General features: G+C 41.9%; 1 protein-coding gene across 3 annotated transcripts in view; it reads left to right on the forward strand.

Annotated features, from left to right (window-relative positions):
- Positions 1–17,293, forward strand: part of scube1 (signal peptide, CUB domain, EGF-like 1) — a 124,515-nt gene extending 107,222 nt beyond the window's left edge. For all 3 annotated transcript variants that reach the window (XM_085386343.1, XM_085386344.1, XM_085386345.1), the window contains 15 exons: positions 692–814; positions 3,608–3,724; positions 7,925–8,047; positions 8,148–8,267; positions 11,025–11,123; positions 11,931–12,047; positions 12,155–12,313; positions 12,426–12,629; positions 12,711–12,872; positions 13,016–13,183; positions 13,989–14,150; positions 14,258–14,455; positions 14,821–14,973; positions 15,086–15,165; positions 15,303–17,293. In XM_085386343.1, coding sequence (XP_085242469.1) covers positions 692–814; positions 3,608–3,724; positions 7,925–8,047; positions 8,148–8,267; positions 11,025–11,123; positions 11,931–12,047; positions 12,155–12,313; positions 12,426–12,629; positions 12,711–12,872; positions 13,016–13,183; positions 13,989–14,150; positions 14,258–14,455; positions 14,821–14,973; positions 15,086–15,165; positions 15,303–15,455 — 2,138 coding nt within the window. In that variant the 3' untranslated portion in view covers positions 15,456–17,293. The remainder of the gene's footprint in view (positions 1–691; positions 815–3,607; positions 3,725–7,924; positions 8,048–8,147; positions 8,268–11,024; positions 11,124–11,930; positions 12,048–12,154; positions 12,314–12,425; positions 12,630–12,710; positions 12,873–13,015; positions 13,184–13,988; positions 14,151–14,257; positions 14,456–14,820; positions 14,974–15,085; positions 15,166–15,302) is intronic.
- The last annotated feature ends 3,476 nt before the right edge of the window (positions 17,294–20,769 follow it).

Raw genomic sequence — 20,769 nt, forward strand, 5'->3', positions numbered from 1 at the left:
CAGAAAGTTAGCGGCCATCCAGGTCTTTATGTCTTTAAGACATTCCTGCAGTTTAACTCATTGGTGTGTGTTATCTGGCTTCATGGACAGATAGAGCTGGGTGTCATCTGCATAGCAGTGTAAATGTATGCTATGTCTTCTAATGATGCTGCCTAAGGGAAGCATGTATAATGTAAACAGAATCGGTCCTAGCACTGAACCCTGTGGAACTCCATAATTAACCTCAGTGTGTGAAGAGGACTCTCCATTTACATGCACAAACTGGAGTCTATTAGATAGATATGATACAAACCACTGCAGCGCAGTACCTGTAATACCTACAGCATGTTCTAATCGCTCTAATAGGATATTATGGTCGACAGTATCGAACGCTGCACTGAGGTCTAGCAGGACAAGCACAGAGATGAGTCCACTGTCAGAGGCCATAAGAAGATCATTTGTAACCTTCACTAAAGCTGTTTCTGTGCTGTGATGAGCTCTGAACCCTGACTGAAACTCTTCAAATAAACCTCTGCAGATGATCTGTTAGCTGTTTGACAACTACTCTAAATTAATACCAATGGTACTGAAAGTAGGTGTAGATAATGTTACATCTAATTTTATGACTCAAGTCACATTTCATAAATCACAAGTTCAGTTCTGACACAAAGTTTTGCTGCCTTTCTCTTTTCATTGTATTTTTTCTGCCCAGACATTGATGAATGCGAGGAGAATAACGGAGGCTGTGACCACTTCTGCCGAAACACTGTGGGCTCCTTTGAGTGCAGCTGCCAAAAAGGCCACAAACTTCTCACAGATGAAAGGACATGCCAAGGTCAGTCGCTCTCAGCTGCTAGTGACACAGTTTGACTTTTGTATATCACCAGCTGTGACAAAGTGCTGTGGCATTAGTGAACACAGTGAAGCATGGAAGGAAAATCACTGCAAAATAATTTATAGTATTATTCTGGATATATCATTTCCTGTTCTTTTTGTAAATAAAATTATTGTAATAAATTATGTTACTATTAGTATATTAGCAGTAGTGGCTTATGCATTTGTTTACCAGTCTGATCCTGTGAGAAGAAAAAAGTCTGGAAGGGCATCTGGCGTAAAATCAAACCTTTGTGAATAAGGCAACAACTGAAAGTAGCTTCTGATGCTTCTTCTTCTGTTGTTTTATTATAAATGTCAGGCTAAAAAGTATGTTGCTTAACTGAAATGAGAGCAATGATATTGTGCAGCACTGTATATAAAGATCATAAAGTCACTTTGACCTCTCGTCAAGTGCAAAGATACAGTGTACTGGAACTACCTCCACTTCCTATAGTTGTGCTAAGTTAACATGCTACTGGACCTTTTGGCCTTTTGTTATCTCATCTGAACCTGTGGAAAGTTAAATACAAATACTTCCATAAAATCCAAATGTTTCTCAGAATGTAACGAATGTGCTTGTTGCAACAGTGTAGCTGCTTCGTCAGCTGGGTGTCTAGTCAACAGGCCTCCTTAGTGCTCATGCTTATATGACCAAAGGCAGATTCCTGGTTACAAGTCACAGCAAGTGAGACAGGAGGCAGGCAGACACAAAATGATTTTTTTATTAACAATTAAACCTTGAGGTACTTCTGCCCTCAGCCTCAAATTCCCAGGATGGAAAAACTGTGTACGCGGCGTGTTGGAGTAACTCTGCATTGCTTTTGGAGTGTTTAAGAGCGTGGTGTTGAGTCCTGTCAGCCACATCACAGCACCACTCTCTACTTCTGACACACCTATGCCACTGTTTCGTGGCTCCGAATAGCTGCCCCGTCTAGCATGTTCAGCCTCAACATAACCTTAAAATGAAATATACTGTTTCATTCGTAAACATCTTCTGTGCTTCTGAGTAATTCCAGAGAAAATAGCTTCTGGTTATGCACTACATGCCAACTGTAGAGCATTTTCCAGACCTAGCTGAGAAACTTAAGCAGAAAGATTAGTTGTTTGCCACGGCTGCATCATTAGTTTCCACGAATGATTCCCTCCATTCTTACTGTTTATAAAGACGGGATATTGCCAGCACTTAAATAAACATCTAAAATAGCTATCAAAACACCTCATCATCACCAAGGGTGTATCTCACTGAAAAAACGATCACGCTCCAGACATCAGCGCTGCTTCATTCTATCCTAAATCACTATATGCAGCTCCTGTGTTCCCAGCTCGGTTTATTTAAACTCTAAACAGACGAGCTATCCCTACGTCCTGACATGGACGTTTGCCTGGAGTATTTACCGAGCCAACGTCCAGCCCTTAAAAACTTCCTCCATTATAACATGTTGTATTTTTAGCCTCTTTAAAGCCCCACAGAAAAGCCTGAAATAAACCAGGTGAGCCTAAAAAGCTGCCCTCCATTCCTGCTAGGTTAATAATATTTGGCGCAGGAGAAGTACACAAAAACACATACGCAGGCAGGCATGCGCACTCGTGCACACATATTCACACTGATGCAACAGTGAATGTGCCTCAGCCTCATTTCCGGGAAGTTTTTCCAGCTTTATTAGAATAAGTCTTGTCCTAGTTTAGTGTGGGACGCTTGAATCTGTTTACTCTAACGTGCACATTAATGACATGGCCTCTTCAGTACTTGGTGAGCACCCTGAAATGAGTCTTTGCCATCAGATTGTTGATAATCTACTCATTCCACTGACCTTTACTTCTATGCAGCAGGAGAGCCTTTGTATTCTCTTAGATCTATTTGACTGAACCTGTCCAGAGATGCACCAGCAGACTTTTGTGAAACTTTTGAAGTGGAAATACTTAATACCCTGAAATATTTGTCATCAGAATACAAATTTGTTTTGGATTTGAACAATCGCAGTCATTCTTCTCCTTAATTGACTGAACATTTGTCACTATCCTTTGTGAATCTCATGTTCTAGTAGCCCCGTGACAGGAAACAAAATGAATATTGTCTAATATTGATGAGAGGGAGGGGTAGATATGACCGGGAACCCAAAGACACCAGGCACACTTACATAGTAGCACCTTGTCAAACCCAAACCCTATAATACACCCTGACTTACCCTAATCGGACCATAATGTACAAAGTCAACATTGTATAAACTGTATTTAACAACACAGACCGCCAACTCATTAGATAAGCTTAGGTCAGTATGAAAGCAGCCGACAGAACGATGCTTTTAGTCTTTACCCTTTGAATGAATATCCAAAATAAAGGACACCATGCTACAAATTTAGGGTCATTTAAGGGCACATCATTTTTTATGAGAAGTGTGTATGAAGGCATATTATAGTGACCAATCATGGGACTAACAGTTAGTATTATCTAGAAGGGAGTCGACACGAGACAGACTTAAATTAAAAAGAACTGATTAAAAATAAACTAACAAAAACAAACACAAGGCCAACATAGACTGATGTAAAGGGGGAGGATGAGAGAGCAATGCCTGACAGCTGATGGACCTGGTAAGACCCTCCCAGGTATGCTAGAGGGGTGGATGCTGGCTCAAAGAACGCATGCCCAGATGAATGGGGAAATGAGTGAATGAAGACATTCTGTATTATTACACTGTAGTATTACTTTGACTCATTTCCTCCTCACCTGTTGTGTCTTTTCGGTCTTTCTCAGACATTGATGAGTGCTCCTTTGAGAGAACCTGTGATCACACATGCATCAACTACCCTGGCAGCTTTGAGTGCTTGTGCAACAAAGGATACATCCTGTACGGTCTGACTCACTGTGGAGGTGAGTGTCAGCTCAGATTTATTTCCCAGAGAAAGAGAAGAATACATGAAACACAACAAGATGATGAAACTGACTTTTTAACACAGTTTTTATCTAGTCTTAGACAATCGATAGGATCTGTTCGTTTGTGTAAAGGTGCAAAGAAAAGGAAACATAGAGACAGCAGGTAGAGTTGGAGGTGGCACAGTTGACGGAGCTGGAGTGACCACAATGGACAAGACTGGAAATGAGGATATCAGAGGGGAAACTAGGCCAGGCTGAGATGGTGTAGATATATTGGGCAAAGGGTGTTTAATATAGAGCTGGGAGGCACAGATGCATGGATGCAGTGAAGGAGGATATGTTAGGGATGATCTGCTGTGGTGACCCCTAAAGGGAGCAGCTGAGAGAAGAAGAAAAAGCAACAAGAGAACAAGACCTATGAATGAAGTCCATTTGTGAGTTAGACAAATCACATTTCATTGGAAATTACAGAAATCCCCCAACATCAAAACAATGACAGCAGAAGTGAGTAGCATTAATAATCTGTAACAGGGCCATTTGCCAAGATGTGCAGTGAGCTCTTCAGTATGATGTGTTTGCTTGTTGTGATGGTCAAAGATGACAGGCTCTATGGGGTGATCTCAGTGTGCAGTGCTTAGTACTTCCTTTGACCAGTACTAATGCTCGTCAAAGGAAGTACAGCTGGTAAAGTACTGGCAGAGCCGTGGGTGCAGAGGCTCCCTAATGCGTGACACAATAGCTCTAATCTGACAGAAGGCTAAAAACACAATGCTGTGTGTGCTAGAAAGGCATCAAGACACACAGGAAATCCAGCCTGCTGTGTAAGGGCTGTGCTTTATACAGGGAGTGCAGAATTATTAGGTAAATGAGTATTTTGTCCACATCATCCTCTTCATGCATGTTGTCTTACTCCAAGCTGTATAGGCTCGAAAGCCTACTACCAATTAAGCATATTAGGTGATGTGCATCTCTGTAATGAGAAGGGGTGTGGTCTAATGACATCAACACCCTATATCAGGTGTGCATAATTATTAGGCAACGTCCTTTCCTTTGGCAAAATGGGTCAAAAGAAGGACTTGACAGGCTCAGAAAAGTCAAAAATAGTGAGATATCTTGCAGAGGGATGCAGCAGTCTCAAAATTGCAAAGCTTCTGAAGCGTGATCATCGAACAATCAAGCGTTTCATTCAAAATAGTCAACAGGGTCGCAAGAAGCGTGTGGAAAAACCAAGGCGCAAAATAACTGCCCATGAACTGAGAAAAGTCAAGCGTGCAGCTGCCAAGATGCCACTTGCCACCAGTTTGGCCATATTTCAGAGCTGCAACATCACTGGAGTGCCCAAAAGCACAAGGTGTGCAATACTCAGAGACATGGCCAAGGTAAGAAAGGCTGAAAGACGACCACCACTGAACAAGACACACAAGCTGAAACGTCAAGACTGGGCCAAGAAATATCTCAAGACTGGTTTTTCTAAGGTTTTATGGACTGATGAAATGAGAGTGAGTCTTGATGGGCCAGATGGATGGGCCCGTGGCTGGATTGGTAAAGGGCAGAGAGCTCCAGTCCCACTCAGACGCCAGCAAGGTGGAGGTGGAGTACTGGTTTGGGCTGGTATCATCAAAGATGAGCTTGTGGGGCCTTTTCGGGTTGAGGATGGAGTCAAGCTCAACTCCCAGTCCTACTGCCAGTTTCTGGAAGACACCTTCTTCAAGCAGTGGTACAGGAAGAAGTCTGCATCCTTCAAGAAAAACATGATTTTCATGCAGGACAATGCTCCATCACACGCGTCCAAGTACTCCACAGCGTGGCTGCAAGAAAGGGTATAAAAGAAGAAAAACTAATGACATGGCCTCCTTGTTCACCTGATCTGAACCCCATTGAGAACCTGTGGTCCATCATCAAATGTGAGATTTACAAGGAGGGAAAACAGTACACCTCTCTGAACAGTGTCTGGGAGGCTGTGGTTGCTGCTGCACGCAATGTTGATGGTGACCAGATCAAAACACTGACAGAATCCATGGATGGCAGGCTTTTGAGTGTCCTTGCAAAGAAAGGTGGCTATATTGGTCGCTGATTTGTTTTTGTTTTGTTTTTGAATGTCAGAAATGTATATTTGTGAATGTGGAGATGTTATATTGGTGTCACTGGTAAAAATAAATAATTGAAATGGGTATATATTTGTTTTTTGTTAAGTTGCCTAATAATTCTGCACAGTAATAGTCACCTGCACACACAGATATCCCCCTAAAATAGCTCAAACTAAAAACAAACTAAAAACTACTTCCAAAAACATTCAGCTTTGATATTAATATTGCCTAATAATTCTGCACTCCCTGTATACTGAAGGTCATGGCGATGCATGTACTCTGCTGGTACCTGTAAAGGGCATGAACTGAATCACACAGCAATGGAAAAAGGTCATTTAATTTTTGAAAAGGTAGCAATTTATAATCTGTCCAAGGAGCCTGGATAGAAAAGGTTCTTGAAGACGTTTCACCTCATCCAAGAAGCTTCTGAGAACTAAAGACACAGGAAACATCTAAGCACAGAAGTAAGCTAATAACACTCAAGTGAAAGCAGGAAAAAATAGTGACAACACTGAAGCGCTTTGGTGTTCTGAAGGCAGATGTTTTCACCTTTAGCAGCTTTAGATATCACATGTACCTAAGAGGCAGTTACGCATGTACAGTAGGGAGAGAGGCTAGATTCTCTACAGTTTGAGGCAATGAAAAGACTTGTAAAATGGACAAAGAGTCCTTGAGAAATGTAAAACGTAAAACTTCGGGTTGATATGTGATTTGGAAAGGAGAACTTTGTAAGTAAATTGTACTCTGTGGGCGGAGTTTAGTGTCTTCTAGGGCCGTTAATCCTAGGGTGCTGGTACATGGCTGGTCTCTAAGGCTACGTTCACACTGCAGGTGAAAGCGCATCAAATACGATTTTTTTGACCCTATGCGACCATCTATCTGATCATGGTATGACAGTGTGAACGGCACAAATCCGATATTTTCAAATCCGACCTGGGTCACTTTCATATGTGGTCCTGAATCCGATACATATGTGATGTTTTAGAAAGCAACTGCTGTTTGATGGTCACGTCGCATTAAATCCGTCTTTTATGTCACTGACACGAGACAGACGCCAATTATCAGCGCCCAAGAAGACATGGTGAACGCTTCCTGGCCATCCAGTGAAACTCTTGGGAAGACAACGTGAACATTTTATTTGTACTGTATAATCTGCAGATTCTGACAGAAATCTGCAGCTATCCTTTGAAGCAGCGCTCCTCTGAAACAGCAACAAGGATCATTATTAGGTTATTTACATTATTATGTAAATAACAAAATAACTTAAAGCAAAAATTGGGAAACGTAAAGTCCGAAGTCTTTATATTAAGGCCATCAGTCACACAACACTGTTTGCTCTGGGTCTAAACAGACGTCTGTGTGTGACGTCTTCTTTTGCGCATGCGGCCGCTTTGAGCGTTCACACTAGAGCGCGTTTGCTGTCGCATTTTATTTGTAGTGTGAACGAGCAGACAAAAAAATCGGATTTGATCAAAAAATCTGAATTGAGCATCAAGACCTGCAGAGTGAACGTAGCCTAACTCATTTCTCTTTCCTTTCATTTCCACTGCATGATGTCCAATAATACCATCCATCCATCCATTGGCTTCCGCTTATCCTTTTCAGGGTCGCGGGGGGCGCTGGAGCCTATCCCAGCTGTCATAGGGTGAGAGGCGGGTACACCCTGGACAGGTCGCCAGCAGGGCCTGTCCAATAATACCCTCAAATATAAATAATAAGAGGGAGAGATTTAAATAACCCAAAGAACACAGAATGAAACTCCAGGATGAAGTCCATGTATAACTGCTGCTAAATTAACCTGAAACAATAGACAGAGTCTAAAATGACCTTTAAGCCGTATTCATCTGCAACCTTCCCTTAAAGAGCACTACGAGTGTTGCATAACTCAATCCATCAATTTTCCTAAGTGTTTATCCAGTTAAGAGTTGTGCTGGGAGTGAGGGGGTGTGGGTGGGGCGCTTGCCTGGAGCCCATCCCAGCTATTATAGGGTGGGAGGTGGGATACACCCTGTACAAATCGCCTCTCCTTCGCGGTGCATAAAATCCATTAGACGTGAAAGCTGAAAAGTGAAATGCCAACGCACGTGCTGTAATCCTGTCTTTGTCTTAGATATCGATGAGTGCAGCATCAACAACGGCAGCTGTGAGTACGGCTGCATAAACACCCAGGGCAGCTACGAGTGTGTGTGTCCACCCGGACAGAAACTCCACTGGAACAAGAAAGATTGCATCGGTAAGCACCAGCCCACACTCACCTGTGTGTACATTTGTGAATGTGCGAGGCACGGTGAACAGATCACACAACAGAAGTGATATGACTCTGTACTCCTCAGAGGGAGTGAAATGTCTGCCCAATGGGAAGCCAGCACCGCGAGCCCAGCTAACCTGCATCAAGAGCGGAGGAGCTGAGGTCTGCTCACTGTCCTGCCCCTCCAATGCCCTCTTCCTCGCAGGTGTGCACAAACACACTCATGTTGGCGTCTCATGGCAGAACAGTGTTTCCTATTAATCATATATTTTTCTATTTTTGTCAGTGAACTTTTGGGGCCGTGATGTTCAGATTCGTACCAGGGCGTGTTCTATACAGTGGGGCAAAAAAGTATTTAGTCAGCCACCGATTGTGCAAGTTCCCCCACCTAAAATGATGACAGAGGTCAGTAATTTGCACCAGAGGTACACTTCAACTGTGAGAGACAGAATGTGAAAAAAAAAAATCCATGAATCCACATGGTAGGATTTGTAAAGAATTTATTCGTAAATTAGGGTGGAAAATAAGTATTTGGTCACCTCAAACAAGGAAAATCTCTGGCTCTCACAGACCTGTAACGTCTTCTGTAAGAAGCTTTTCTGTCCCCCACTCGTTACCTGTATGAATGGCACCTGTTTGAACTCATCATCTGTATAAAAGACACCTGTCCACAGCCTCAAACAGTCAGACTCCAAACTCCGCCATGGCCAAGACCAAAGAGCTTTCGAAGGACACCAGGAAAAGTATTGTAGACCTGCACCAGACTGGGAAGAGTGAATCTACAATAGGCAAGCAGCTTGGTGTGAAAAAATCAACTGTGGGAGCAATCATCAGAAAATGGAAGACATACAAGACCACTGATGATCTCCCTCGATCTGGGGCTCCACGCAAGATCTCATCCCGTGGGGTCAAAATGATCATGAGAACGGTGAGCAAAGATACAGCAGAGGATTGGGAGAATGTCATGTGGTCAGATGAAACCAAAGTAGAACTTTTTGGTATAAACTCAACTCGTCGTGTTTGGAGGAAGAAGAATACTGAGTTGCATCCCAAGAACACCATACCTACTGTGAAGCATGGGGGTGGAAACATCATGCTATGGGGCTGTTTTTCTGCCAAGGGGACAGGACGACTGATCCGTGTTAAGGACAGAATGAATGGGGCCATGTATCGTGAGATTTTGAGCCAAAACCTCCTTCCATCAGTGAGAACTTTGAAGATGAAACGAGGCTGGGTCTTCCAACATGACAATGATCCAAAACACACCGCCCGGGCAACAAAGGAGTGGCTCCGTAAGAAGCATTTGAAAGTCCTGGAGTGGCCTAGCCAGTCTCCAGACCTCAACCCCATAGAAAATCTGTGGCGGGAGTTGAAAGTCCGTGTTGCTCGGCGACAGCCCCAAAACATCACTGCTCTCGAGAAGATCTGCATGGAGGAATGGGCCAAAATACCAGCTACTGTGTGTGCAAACCTGGTAAAGACCTATAGTAAACGTTTGACCTCTGTTATTGCCAACAAAGGTTATGTTACAAAGTATTGAGTTGTATTTTTGTTATTGACCAAATACTTATTTTCCACCCTGATTTACGAATAAATTCTTTACAAATCCTACCATGTGGATTCATGGATTTTTTTTTTTCACATTCTGTCTCTCACAGTTGAAGTGTACCTCTGGTGCAAATTACTGACCTATGTCATCATTTTAGGTGGGGGAACTTGCACAATCGGTGGCTGACTAAATACTTTTTTGCCCCACTGTATGTAGGAGCTTGGTTTTTTGGGTTTTCCTTTTCATCTGTCGACCACAAATGTTTAATGCTGACACAACTTATATTCATGCCTTCATTTTTTTTTCAGTCCATTAAATGGTTGTTTGGTGCAAATAAATGTGTAATTGGAATCTGGAATCTGTAAATCTGTAAAGAAACTGATTGAAAAAATGAAGAAAACCCAAAGCAAACCTGCACTGAATATGTATTAAAAACAGGAAGGATCACAAACAAGTTTGCAGAAAGTCAGACAGGAAGGAGAGAGCAATTGTTAACCTGCTGTCAGCTTCATTTGTAGCTTCAAAATGATTAATTGTTAATCTAATCTATAACTAATCCTAAAAACTAAAGATTAGTTAACAGTAATTCAATAGAGTTTTATTTATATAGCACAACAGTAAAATCTCTACATTAACATGTTGATTGCCATCGATGGTTTTTTATTCTGTCTCTGTAGCTGTATGTTGGAAACAGTCCTTTGTGCTGCTCTGGTGCAGCATGTGTTGCTGCCCTCTGGTGGTCTGTCTGTGCCATTCCCCTCTTGATGAAGCTTGCGCTCTTTAGTGCCATATTTGTGGATTCTTCAGGGGCCTCTGTGCTCAGACTGATGTGTTTTTCACTCTGAGAGGTTTTGTTGGCTTCACCCATCCTTCCTCTTTGCTGGCACCCCAGCCTCTCCTCCTGCAATAGTACTTAACACACATCTGTAAATCGATTGCATTCTTTGATCATGCCAATTTTTCCACAGCATGGCTGTCCCTTCGTTTTACTTGGCAGCTATTGTGTGAGAATGATGGATCGCTCTCAGGCATGAAGTGAAATATTTGTTTTTGTGTCTTTTATGAGTACATCTTAATTTAAGGAGGAATGAGCCATGTAAATTCCTGTGGCTGAAAGGAGCCCGGGCTCTTTTTTAATCCCTCACTTCCCCGTCCAAATGCATCTTTGTCTCTACGTGTATTAACAGAGAAAAGCATGGCTCATAGATCTTTCATCTGGGTCTTCATTTCACAATCAAAGGTCACATTTTTGTTTATACCACTAAACATCTACCAAACTTGTTTTAATAATGCTGACAACTGTGCCTTTGGCCATCCTATGAAACATACAACGAGAGTCCTAACCTGTTCTCATCATCAGGTTTTGGTTTTCTTTGGTCACTTAATCCTGTTCTGCGTTGTTGTTTCTCACAGACTCAGAGAACAGCTACACACTGAGCTGCGGAGTGCCCGTCCAGCCTGGTAAACCTCCTCAGAAGAGGAACGTCACCACGGCTTTACCCGCCTGTGCCGGTACAGTAAACATAATGGGACACAGTAGGTGCAGATCAGTGATGGGATTCTATGCTCCCTGCACATGTACTGACTCTACAAAATATTATTCTGGATTTGCTTCGTCTCCACTTGAGAAATTGTTTTTACACAAATTACTCATTAAATTCTGGTAGCATTTATTATTTTAGCACTTATCTTAATTGCAGGTAGTTAGGAGGCAGTAGCTGGTACATACTGAAAATACAACATCCATCCATAAATACATAATAATCCATACATAAATAAGCATAATTTACAACTACATGCAAGATTACTAACTGGCCTGAGACCACATTTCTGTTATGTTTTTGTCTCTTCATTGACCTTCCTGTTGAATTTGGAATTTAGCTTAAAATCTTGAATGATCAGGTCCTGTCATATCTCAGTGTATTATACTAACAGAGGAGTTTACTCTGCAGGTTTACTGGTGACTAAAGTTTCCAAAAGTAGAGCGGGAGGCAGAGAGTAACAAAATGAAAGAACAGGATATGTTATGAGTTACCAAATATAACGAAATAGCTCTAATTAAATGCTGCAGTAAACTGCTGGGGGCTTCCCATGATGCACTGAGCAAGTTCTTCTTCACTTGCCTCTTTTTCACTCTGAGTTTGTTCACACACTTAACCAGACCACAAACAAGCAACTGAGATTATACACACAACAAATGTGCAACAAATAGCAAATGAGCAGTTATGTGATGGCTGTAGCGTCCTATAAATGATCAAATAAAGAGTTGATTTGTAAAGTGATCTTGAGGTAACAGCTTGTGTTGTTCTGTATGAATAGACACGTTGGCACCACCCATCAAGCAGAAGGCCAGGTTTAAGATCAAAGATGCCAAGTGTCACCTGAAGCCCCGCAACAAGGAGAAACACCGAGACGTATCCAAGCAGAACATCCAAGGTAATGAACTGTCATATTTAAACAGCAGCATCTGGCACTGATATTATACTGGCGTTTATAGCCCACTCTAAATTTGATCTTCTTCACTGTTTTTGGTTGCCTGAAAGGAGGCCAGTTCCCCTGCACCGATGACTGCCAGGTAACGTTTGTCAACCTCAAGTGTGACTCATCTAAGAAGCGCCGGCGAGGACGCAAATCTCCTTCAAAGGAGGTTTCACACATTACCGCTGAGTTTGAGATGGAGATGAAGGAGGAAGATGCCTCAGGTGTGGTGATCCTTCTTAACTCTGCTTTAAATATAATCGACACAAAAACATTAAATCTACAGAGAAATCAAATATTTATGATCGAAATGTGGTCTGAATGTTGTTTCCTCAGAGTCGTGTAACGTGGACTGTGTGCGGGAGAGAATGAAGCAGAGGCTGCAGAGTGCCATGAGGACACTCAGAAAGTCCATCACCAAACAGCAGTTCTACATCCAGTTCTCTGGGACCGAATATGAAGTGGCCCAGAAGCCACCTAAGGCGGCAGAGGGTGCTGAGACCTGCAGCACAGGACAAGTCCTCAGAGATGGAAAGTGTGGTATGTTTGCAGCTGAAAGAGTTGACTGGGTGTTACTGTTTCATCAGGATCTATCGATCTAACTTGTGTATTTCTTCTCAGTGAGCTGTGGTGTGGGGACATTTTATAGTGGGGAGCAAGAGCAGTGTGTCCAGTGTCCCCCTGGTACATACCAGGACACGGTGGGACAACTTTCCTGTGAGCCATGTCCCAGTACTGAAGGACAGGGAATCGCTGGTGCCAAGAATGTATCCCAGTGTGGAGGTAATTCCCTATCCCATTTTTTCCTCACTAATACTGAGATTGTTTCCATTTTATAATGTCAGAAAATCTGGATATTAATATTAATGTTGTAGAAAGAAGAAATGAAAACCAAAAAGAAAGTTTCTCCTCTATCATCCCCTCAGGTCAGTGTCCAGTTGGTCACTTTTCTGATGATGGGTTCCGCCCATGCCAGCCCTGCGCGCTGGGCTTCTACCAGCCAGAACCAGGCCGTGTCCTGTGCTTCCCCTGTGGAGGAGGCCTCATGACCAAGTATGAAGGATCTGTGTCCTTCAGGGACTGTGAGGCCAGAGGTGTGTCTTTTGTTCTTTTTGTGGTTTATTTTGAAGGTACTTGTCAGAATTGCTTTTATAGTGCAAGTTCAGTTCAAATAATACACAACAATAAACAACACAATTAAAATAGAAGTGCCAGAGGCGACCAGTAAGGACGGAGTTCCCTGACAGTGTGCCAGAAACATTTGATCAAAGTCTTGTTTCACGACTTTACCAAACTTCTTTTTGCTTCAGCCACTGTCCTAAACCCTGCGGCCAGCTGCCGCTGGTTTGATGGCTGTCTTATTGTTAGATGTGTGGAGAGATTGTTGGTTGTTGTCATGTATTCAGGTCAGTCCACACTGAGATAAGTAAAGTGTATTTAGAAATTTAGCATGTTCATCCATTGATGATCCTAGAGGATGAAAACCACTATTTTTGTTTGTTTGTTTCCTTTTAATAAGACTTATGCTGAACTTCTTGCGTTTAAGACGAAATATCTGGAAAATTTCACGACACTAGCAAATGAGAATATTAATGATGCGTTTAGCTGATTCACACTGATTACTGTGGCTCGTTCTCTTAATGTTTGGTTACGTTTGATCGAATCTGTGGTAAACACTATCATAAAGGAGCGCATTGTCTGAATGACACAATGCTGTCACTTTAATGGGTTAATAAAGCCACATAACTAAGGGGCCATAAAGTAGTGCTCAGATGTGTTGAGATGGAACTTGGTGCAAACTGATTTTGTTTAGTGAGTGTGCGGTTCAGTGTTTTCTTTGTGTGTCTGCTCTTTAATAGAGTTGTACTGTGTGCACACTTACCCCTTACCTTTCCTCAGTGCACTGTGCTCCCGGGCATTACTACAACTCCAGTACCCACCGCTGCATCCGGTGCCCAGCAGGCACCTACCAGTCAGAATCCAGCCAGAACTACTGCATCACCTGCCCGGGCAACACCACCACCGACTTCGATGGTGCTACCAACGTCTCCCAGTGCAAAAGTAAAGCTGCCCACTATTACCCATTGTGGTTGATAATGAGAAGTATATCACAATATTGTTGGCATTGGTTTAAATACTCCAAAGGGTTTCTACAATTTTGTCCTTAGACCAGGTGTGCGGAGGGGAGCTGGGAGAGTACACAGGCTACATTGAGTCTCCTAACTACCCTGGAGATTACCCATCCAACGTGGACTGTGTGTGGATGATAAATCCACCACACAAGAGACGCATCCTCATTGTGGTGCCAGAGATTTTCCTCCCCATTGAGGATGAATGTGGAGACGTGCTGGTCATGAGGAAGAGCGGTAAACAGAAATATGAATGTACAGAACTGATGAACTCGTTGACTTCACGTTTCTTTAAATGAAGATGCAAAAGTGTGCCTGCTTGTGTTTGTTGCACAGTGGTAGGGTTGGCAGTGCCTGTAAGAAAGTATATGGCACTGTGGTTCTTTCCTAAATGCTTACCTGTGAACAGTGACTTTATCATGACATGCACATGTGTCCAGTGGCACAGTATGTCATGCTGTCACACCTGAACTGTTTATCATTCATTTCAGACTGGACCGATTTAAAGATCAGCTTTTTTTCTAGAGCTTTAGGTCATTCCACATGCTCCAAGAAAAACAAGCTCTAGAAGATTCTAACTGTGCTGTGTGCTGTGTCTTCAGCCCATCCCACCTCCATCACCACTTACGAGACGTGTCAGACCTACGAGCGACCCATCGCCTTCACCTCCCGCTCCCGTAAGCTCTGGATCCAGTTCAAGTCCAACGAGGGGAACAGCGGCAAAGGCTTCCAAGTTCCATACGTCACCTACGATGGTGAGTCAGCTTCATCGCAGTTCAGCGACAGCCAACCTTAAACAATCTTACAGCTTTTTATTTCACTGCGTTGCGTATTTTCACCCACTGATTTAACCCTGTTATGCTGCAGAGGACTACCAGCAGCTGATAGAAGACATCGTGCGGGATGGCAGGCTATACGCCTCTGAGAATCACCAGGAGATTCTCAAGGTATGCATGTAATGTGATCATATTACCAGCTGATCTTTGTTCCAAGGTCACACTAACATATAAGGTAAAAAAAAGTCATCACCTCATAAGATGGGTCCAGTATGCTGACAGTCTTTGTATCTTTATTCTCCCCACAGGACAAGAAGCTGATAAAAGCCCTATTTGATGTGCTGGCTCACCCCCAGAACTATTTCAAGTACACAGCAGCAGAGTCCAAAGAGATGTTCCCTCGTTCTTTCATCAAGCTGCTGCGCTCCAAAGTCTCCAGGTTCCTACGACCATACAAATAGACAGGCCCGTCTGCGGTCCTGGTCAACAACCCTGACATCCTGCATCATTCCAAATCCAGCAAACTAAATGTAACCCAAACCCCCATCCCACTTCTGCCCTGCCTCTGTCTATTCATCCATGTATATTTGAGCTTTCTAACTCGTAAGACATCACTAACAATGGAGCTTTCTGTACAAGGTTTGACCGATAGAGGTTTTTGAAGGCCAGTATTTATATTTTTATACTGTATATTGTATTGATATATTCTTTCTTAAATTTGGAGATTTTGCACTGAACTGTTAATTACCACAGGCATGCTATCTGAGTAAGGGTTTATCTGGCAGTAACAATGAATACATATTTTTCAGCAGAAACAGTACAGTAACTATGGTAATTTACTAATTTAGTAAAATCATCTGGCAAATATTTCCTTCCTCTGAATGTTTTATAGAATGTATATAAAGTGGTAATCAAGTGGAGGATGTGCAGCGAAACAGCAGTGTCCCAACCTGTAGGTAATGGTACATCCCACATGTCAGTTTGTTTCATCTGCGGGAGACCCCCATGCCCACCGCCAAAAAACTGAAATATTATGCGCAGCTTCGTGGAAAAAAGATGACTCGGTCTATCGACTAGTCTTTCCTAGTCTGTCAGTGCTAGGCTAACCAGCCGTAATCCATTCCTCCACTGTATTCTGCTTACAACATGACCTTTTCCATCTTTGTACTGTTTTATAGTCTAGCTGATCAGGCGTAAAAAGACCTGCAACTGTACGTCTCTCGCTAAGAGTTAGACTAAAGCCCGAATGCAGAACCCTGTGAAGGTGCAAGGGTGTTATTCCCTGTCAGACTACTTCAAATACAAAATCCTACAAGGTTATGAGAGCATAACCAACACAGGCAAACATGTTGCCTACTCCAGCTTTAACAAAACCTCATCTTCTCATCCAACTCAAAAACAAAGCAAATTTATCAACATGTAGCTGTTGTTTAAAACATGCATATTAAAAAACTCTAAAGTCATCTAAAAGTCTGAATCCGCATGCTATTACACAGCAGCACTTAACAAAAGGCCAGCATCAGCTACCCAATATATCGGTCAAACTCTGTTTCTTCTTTTCTCACAGTCATTTCCCATTGTTTGCACATTCTCTAACAACTGTATTCTACAGTCTTCCTATTTGCTTTCTGTGTTGTTATGTCCTTTTTTAATATTTATACTGAACATTTTGGAACTTGCAGAGGGGCGCGCAGATGTTTTAAAAATGATCTGCGAACAAGCGTGTGGACATACACAGGTGCCCACGCAGAGCACAGCCTGAACTGGATTTCTTTATTGGCCCTGTCGTGCACAAGACAGAGATGAGAAAACAATCAGTGCACTTAAATCAGAAATGTTAAAGTGGTGACATCTAAATCCTTCCACTCCAGTGATGCTTTATCCACTGGGGAAAGATTAAATTGGGCAAATTGCAAAATCTACATTGTAATTTTGAGATGAGATAAAACTACCTGCAAGTAACAGATTGTTACGTTATAGAGAAATGTACCTGGTGTAACTAGTATTTGGAACTTTCATTGCACTTGAATTTTATATTTTAAACTGTAGGGGAAAGGATCTAAGTTACATGTTTTGTTACCTTTTTGTGTTATGTGCCTGGTGTGGTGGTGATAGGAAAAAGAAGCAGCTGTGTCTCCTGTGCTTCCACTCTGTAGCTTGCAGTTACCCTCAAATTTGTCTGAATAACACACACACACACACACACACACACACACACACACACACACACACACACACACACACACACACACACACACACACACACACAGAGAGTTAGGTAGGCTGAAGCATCTCAAAGCCTTCGACTGTAGAATAAACTGAAACGCATAGAAATACAGTGCAAGCGCTGGATTAGCCAGCCATGCCGCCATCGCTACAGTACGTGTTTCCACTCCCCCAGTCCTACTTTAGCCCTCAAATACGTTATATAGCTGCCAGAGAGAAGAAGTGTCTCTGTAAACGCTTCTTGCATGATGGCATTATACATCACAATATCTACAAGTTTCTAAAATGACTTCAAACAGATGCGCACTTTTCCATTAAACAGGAAATGTGAGTATACTATACTTTTCTTTTATAACAAACTAAACGTTTCTGTGTCATTCCCATTGTTACTAATATATAAATTCCTATACCGCATATTGAAGATGGACTCTACATCTGCACACTGAGACTGGAGTTGAAAAGCGAGTCAGGAGTGAGTGGAGTGTTGGTCTGAAGGTGAATGTAGTGGCGCAGTCGGAAAGAGAAGCATCTCTTGCCCGAGTGTTTGTAGCAACTACAGCTTCACTGAACTTATCTGTGTGTAATTCTGTTCAACAACATGCATGCTGATGGTAAAAATGTAAAATCCCTTATCAGTGCTGACATTTTTTTAGAGACTAATGTCCTGTTACCTGTGTCATTCTAGTCTTTGTGCTGGGCACAAGGAAGATAAGGGATAGCCATCGCTAAATTGGAGCTTGTCACACTGACGTTCAAATAAATTACCACCTTGATGGTTTTGCTACTTTTGTTCTCAAACACAAATCACTGCTGAGTATTTTTCAAAGTAGAAGCTACGAAACCTTCAGTGCACTATGACAGTTAACTTTACTTGATATAAACTTGCATGGCGTGCAGTTTGCTAGCATGGGCCATTTTGAAACTCAGAGCACAGTTACTCAACAGTTTCAGATCTTTTAGTTTCAAATTTGCATTGCCTGTAACAGTCTGTGGAGTGACTTCAGTGTGAATGTCGCAGATAAAATCCAAAGTATTACTTGATGCTCCCTCAGTGTCAACAGTATTACTAGCTAACTTTAAAGCTAAGGAAAGCTAGGATGAGCCAGCTAGTGGCTATATTATGTATCATGTGTATGTGTCTCTGTTAGTGGGTGTGCTGCATTAGCTGTTAGCCAGTGAATGCCATTTGTCCTCAATGAAATTACTGGGTCAACACGTGAAGGAGCAGTCAATAAAATGTAACTGTTTCATTTTCTGGATCCAAGTCATTATCAGAAACAGCGCAGAAACCAATTCAATGATCTATTAGAATCGATGGTACAAACTCGTTAGTTACTACTTAGCTGTGACCAGCATGTTTGTCTTTGATGTTCCAAAAACACATTTTCTTGAATGTACGCCACAATACAAGATATTACAAAAACTACAATGATGGATTTTTAAAGTCTGAAAGTTGATTTTCATAGTGCTCTGAAATGAAACCAGAAGGTAGGAAATCAATGAAAAGACTTTTGCTTTGAAAAACAGTATGCATTTTTGTGAACTACTTGTAATTAATGGGCTGAAGCAAAACCTGCAGTATGGTCCTGCATGGCACTCACCTGGGATAAACTGGTCAAAGTTTAGGGTTTTTGTCCAGAATTAATTTTTTTTTTTTTTTTAAAGTAAGGAAAATAAAAAATCTATTTTTGCATTGGCTGAGAATCATCCCTGTAAGACAGCTACATGTGGAAATACAGTGTGTCCTCAAGGCTGTTCTCACCAAAATCATTGTGTAATTTCCCAAATTAGTCGTTTTGTTAGATATTCAGCTCCATACTGCGGTACGGCCTCCTTCTTGTTTGAGGTGGGTCCTGTTCATTATGAGTGTTATGGAAAATATATGAAATGCTCTAAAAATTTATAATTGTTTTTTTCTGAGAATGTATTCGGTTGTGAGTGGGTGTACGAATGTGGTTTATGAGTGTCAACAGAACGTGTGCGCTGCGTGACTGATTCTTTGTGTGAGTCTTTGTGCTGGGTGCCTGTGATAGAAACAGAGGTTGTGTATGTGTACTTTAGTCCATTCTGTAGAGGAATAATTTTAACGTTTGTGTTAGTTGGTTGTATCAAAAGAGAGAAACTGTAACGCAGTGGTGTGCCATTGTTTAGTCCATGAAACTCCAGTACTGAACAAATTAAATAAAATAGTAGCAGAAACCCGATTTGACTTGTCTCGTTTCTGACTGCGTGTGGAATCTTCAGTCGAACAGACTCAGAGGAGAAACGCTCCTATCCGCTCATCTCTTATCTCAGATGTGCTTCTACGTGCTATTGGCACAACCGTCTTCCGGTACACTACCGGAAAATTTAGCTGACACTGCTAATACTGCATTTATCATCAAGTAAAACAATCTGTGCCGCAGATCTGGACACTACATCAGAAATACGCGTCACCATCATCCACACACTATTCCAATTTTATTCAGAGAGGGAGGTGAGATACTTTCATTTTTGGGGGTCTCAGAAATTTCCAGTTTCTCTTTAAAAGCTTATCAGATGAAAAATCCAATAATTAAAGCAATGTACAGCCTGTTAAATATAACTCTTACATATTGTCCCACCTACTCCTAATACATGCATTAATTTAAATCGTGTTAATAATGACCTCTTTTGAATTCAAAGCAGAGGGAGTTAACAGTGTCATTTGTCTTTGTAACAGACAAAAAGTTACAGGTTGGGTGGATGTCCTTTGTGAGAGTTATAACTAAACTGATTCCAGTATTTTAACTTGATAGCATGATGGCCATACACTGTAGCTGCTATATTACAGAATCAGACCGTGTAAAGAGGTGGTGGTGTGAATGCTGGAAGTGAGGTTATTTCTATACAGTAAGAGAGGATCACATCCATTCCTCTAGAATCAAACCTTTAAGTTGCCTCATAATTACAGTGCCTTGCAACTAACAAAACAACTTCTTTTTTATAAAGCAGCAAACTATTTTCCAGGCTAAATGATGAGCTTCCAAATTAAAGAGAGGTGTGCAGGACTTGTGGCATACAGTGATGCTGCAACAGTCAGCTGGTACATCAGCTGCTCTATGCTGATGCTGCAGCAGCTGGACACTATTCTCAGCTTCCACCTCTGTGACAGTTCGTTCCTACACAGGAAACAAGTCTATGCTGGATTTTGTCCAACTCTGCACAAACCGAAATAGCCCAGTAGGGGGCACTCAAAGATCTTTAGGTGTTTGGTTTTCTTCTTGTGCATTAAACTCCAAAGTAATGAGGTAAAAGTTACTTTTGCATACAACAGCTTGTGGATTTACTGACTGGGAATAAAGAACAGAGTATGTGGGCAGTTTTATTTTTCTTAATATTTAGTAATGCAGCTGTGTTCTTACCACGGCTTCATTGTGATTGTTCAAGTGCATTTTCACTTTTTTTTTCTTCCACAACCAGCTGTTACCATTGGTTTGTAACTGGGGCTGGAAATCTGGCATACAAACTGGCATTTGCCTGGTGGGCCTACGCACTGGGCCAATTGGTCAATATAATTTTTTTCCTCTT

Source organism: Rhamphochromis longiceps, linkage group LG17 (assembly GCF_057381845.1).
Source record: "Rhamphochromis longiceps isolate RC_006_pf linkage group LG17, R_longiceps_female_GT1.1, whole genome shotgun sequence".
Taxonomy (NCBI): Eukaryota; Metazoa; Chordata; class Actinopteri; order Cichliformes; family Cichlidae; genus Rhamphochromis; species Rhamphochromis longiceps.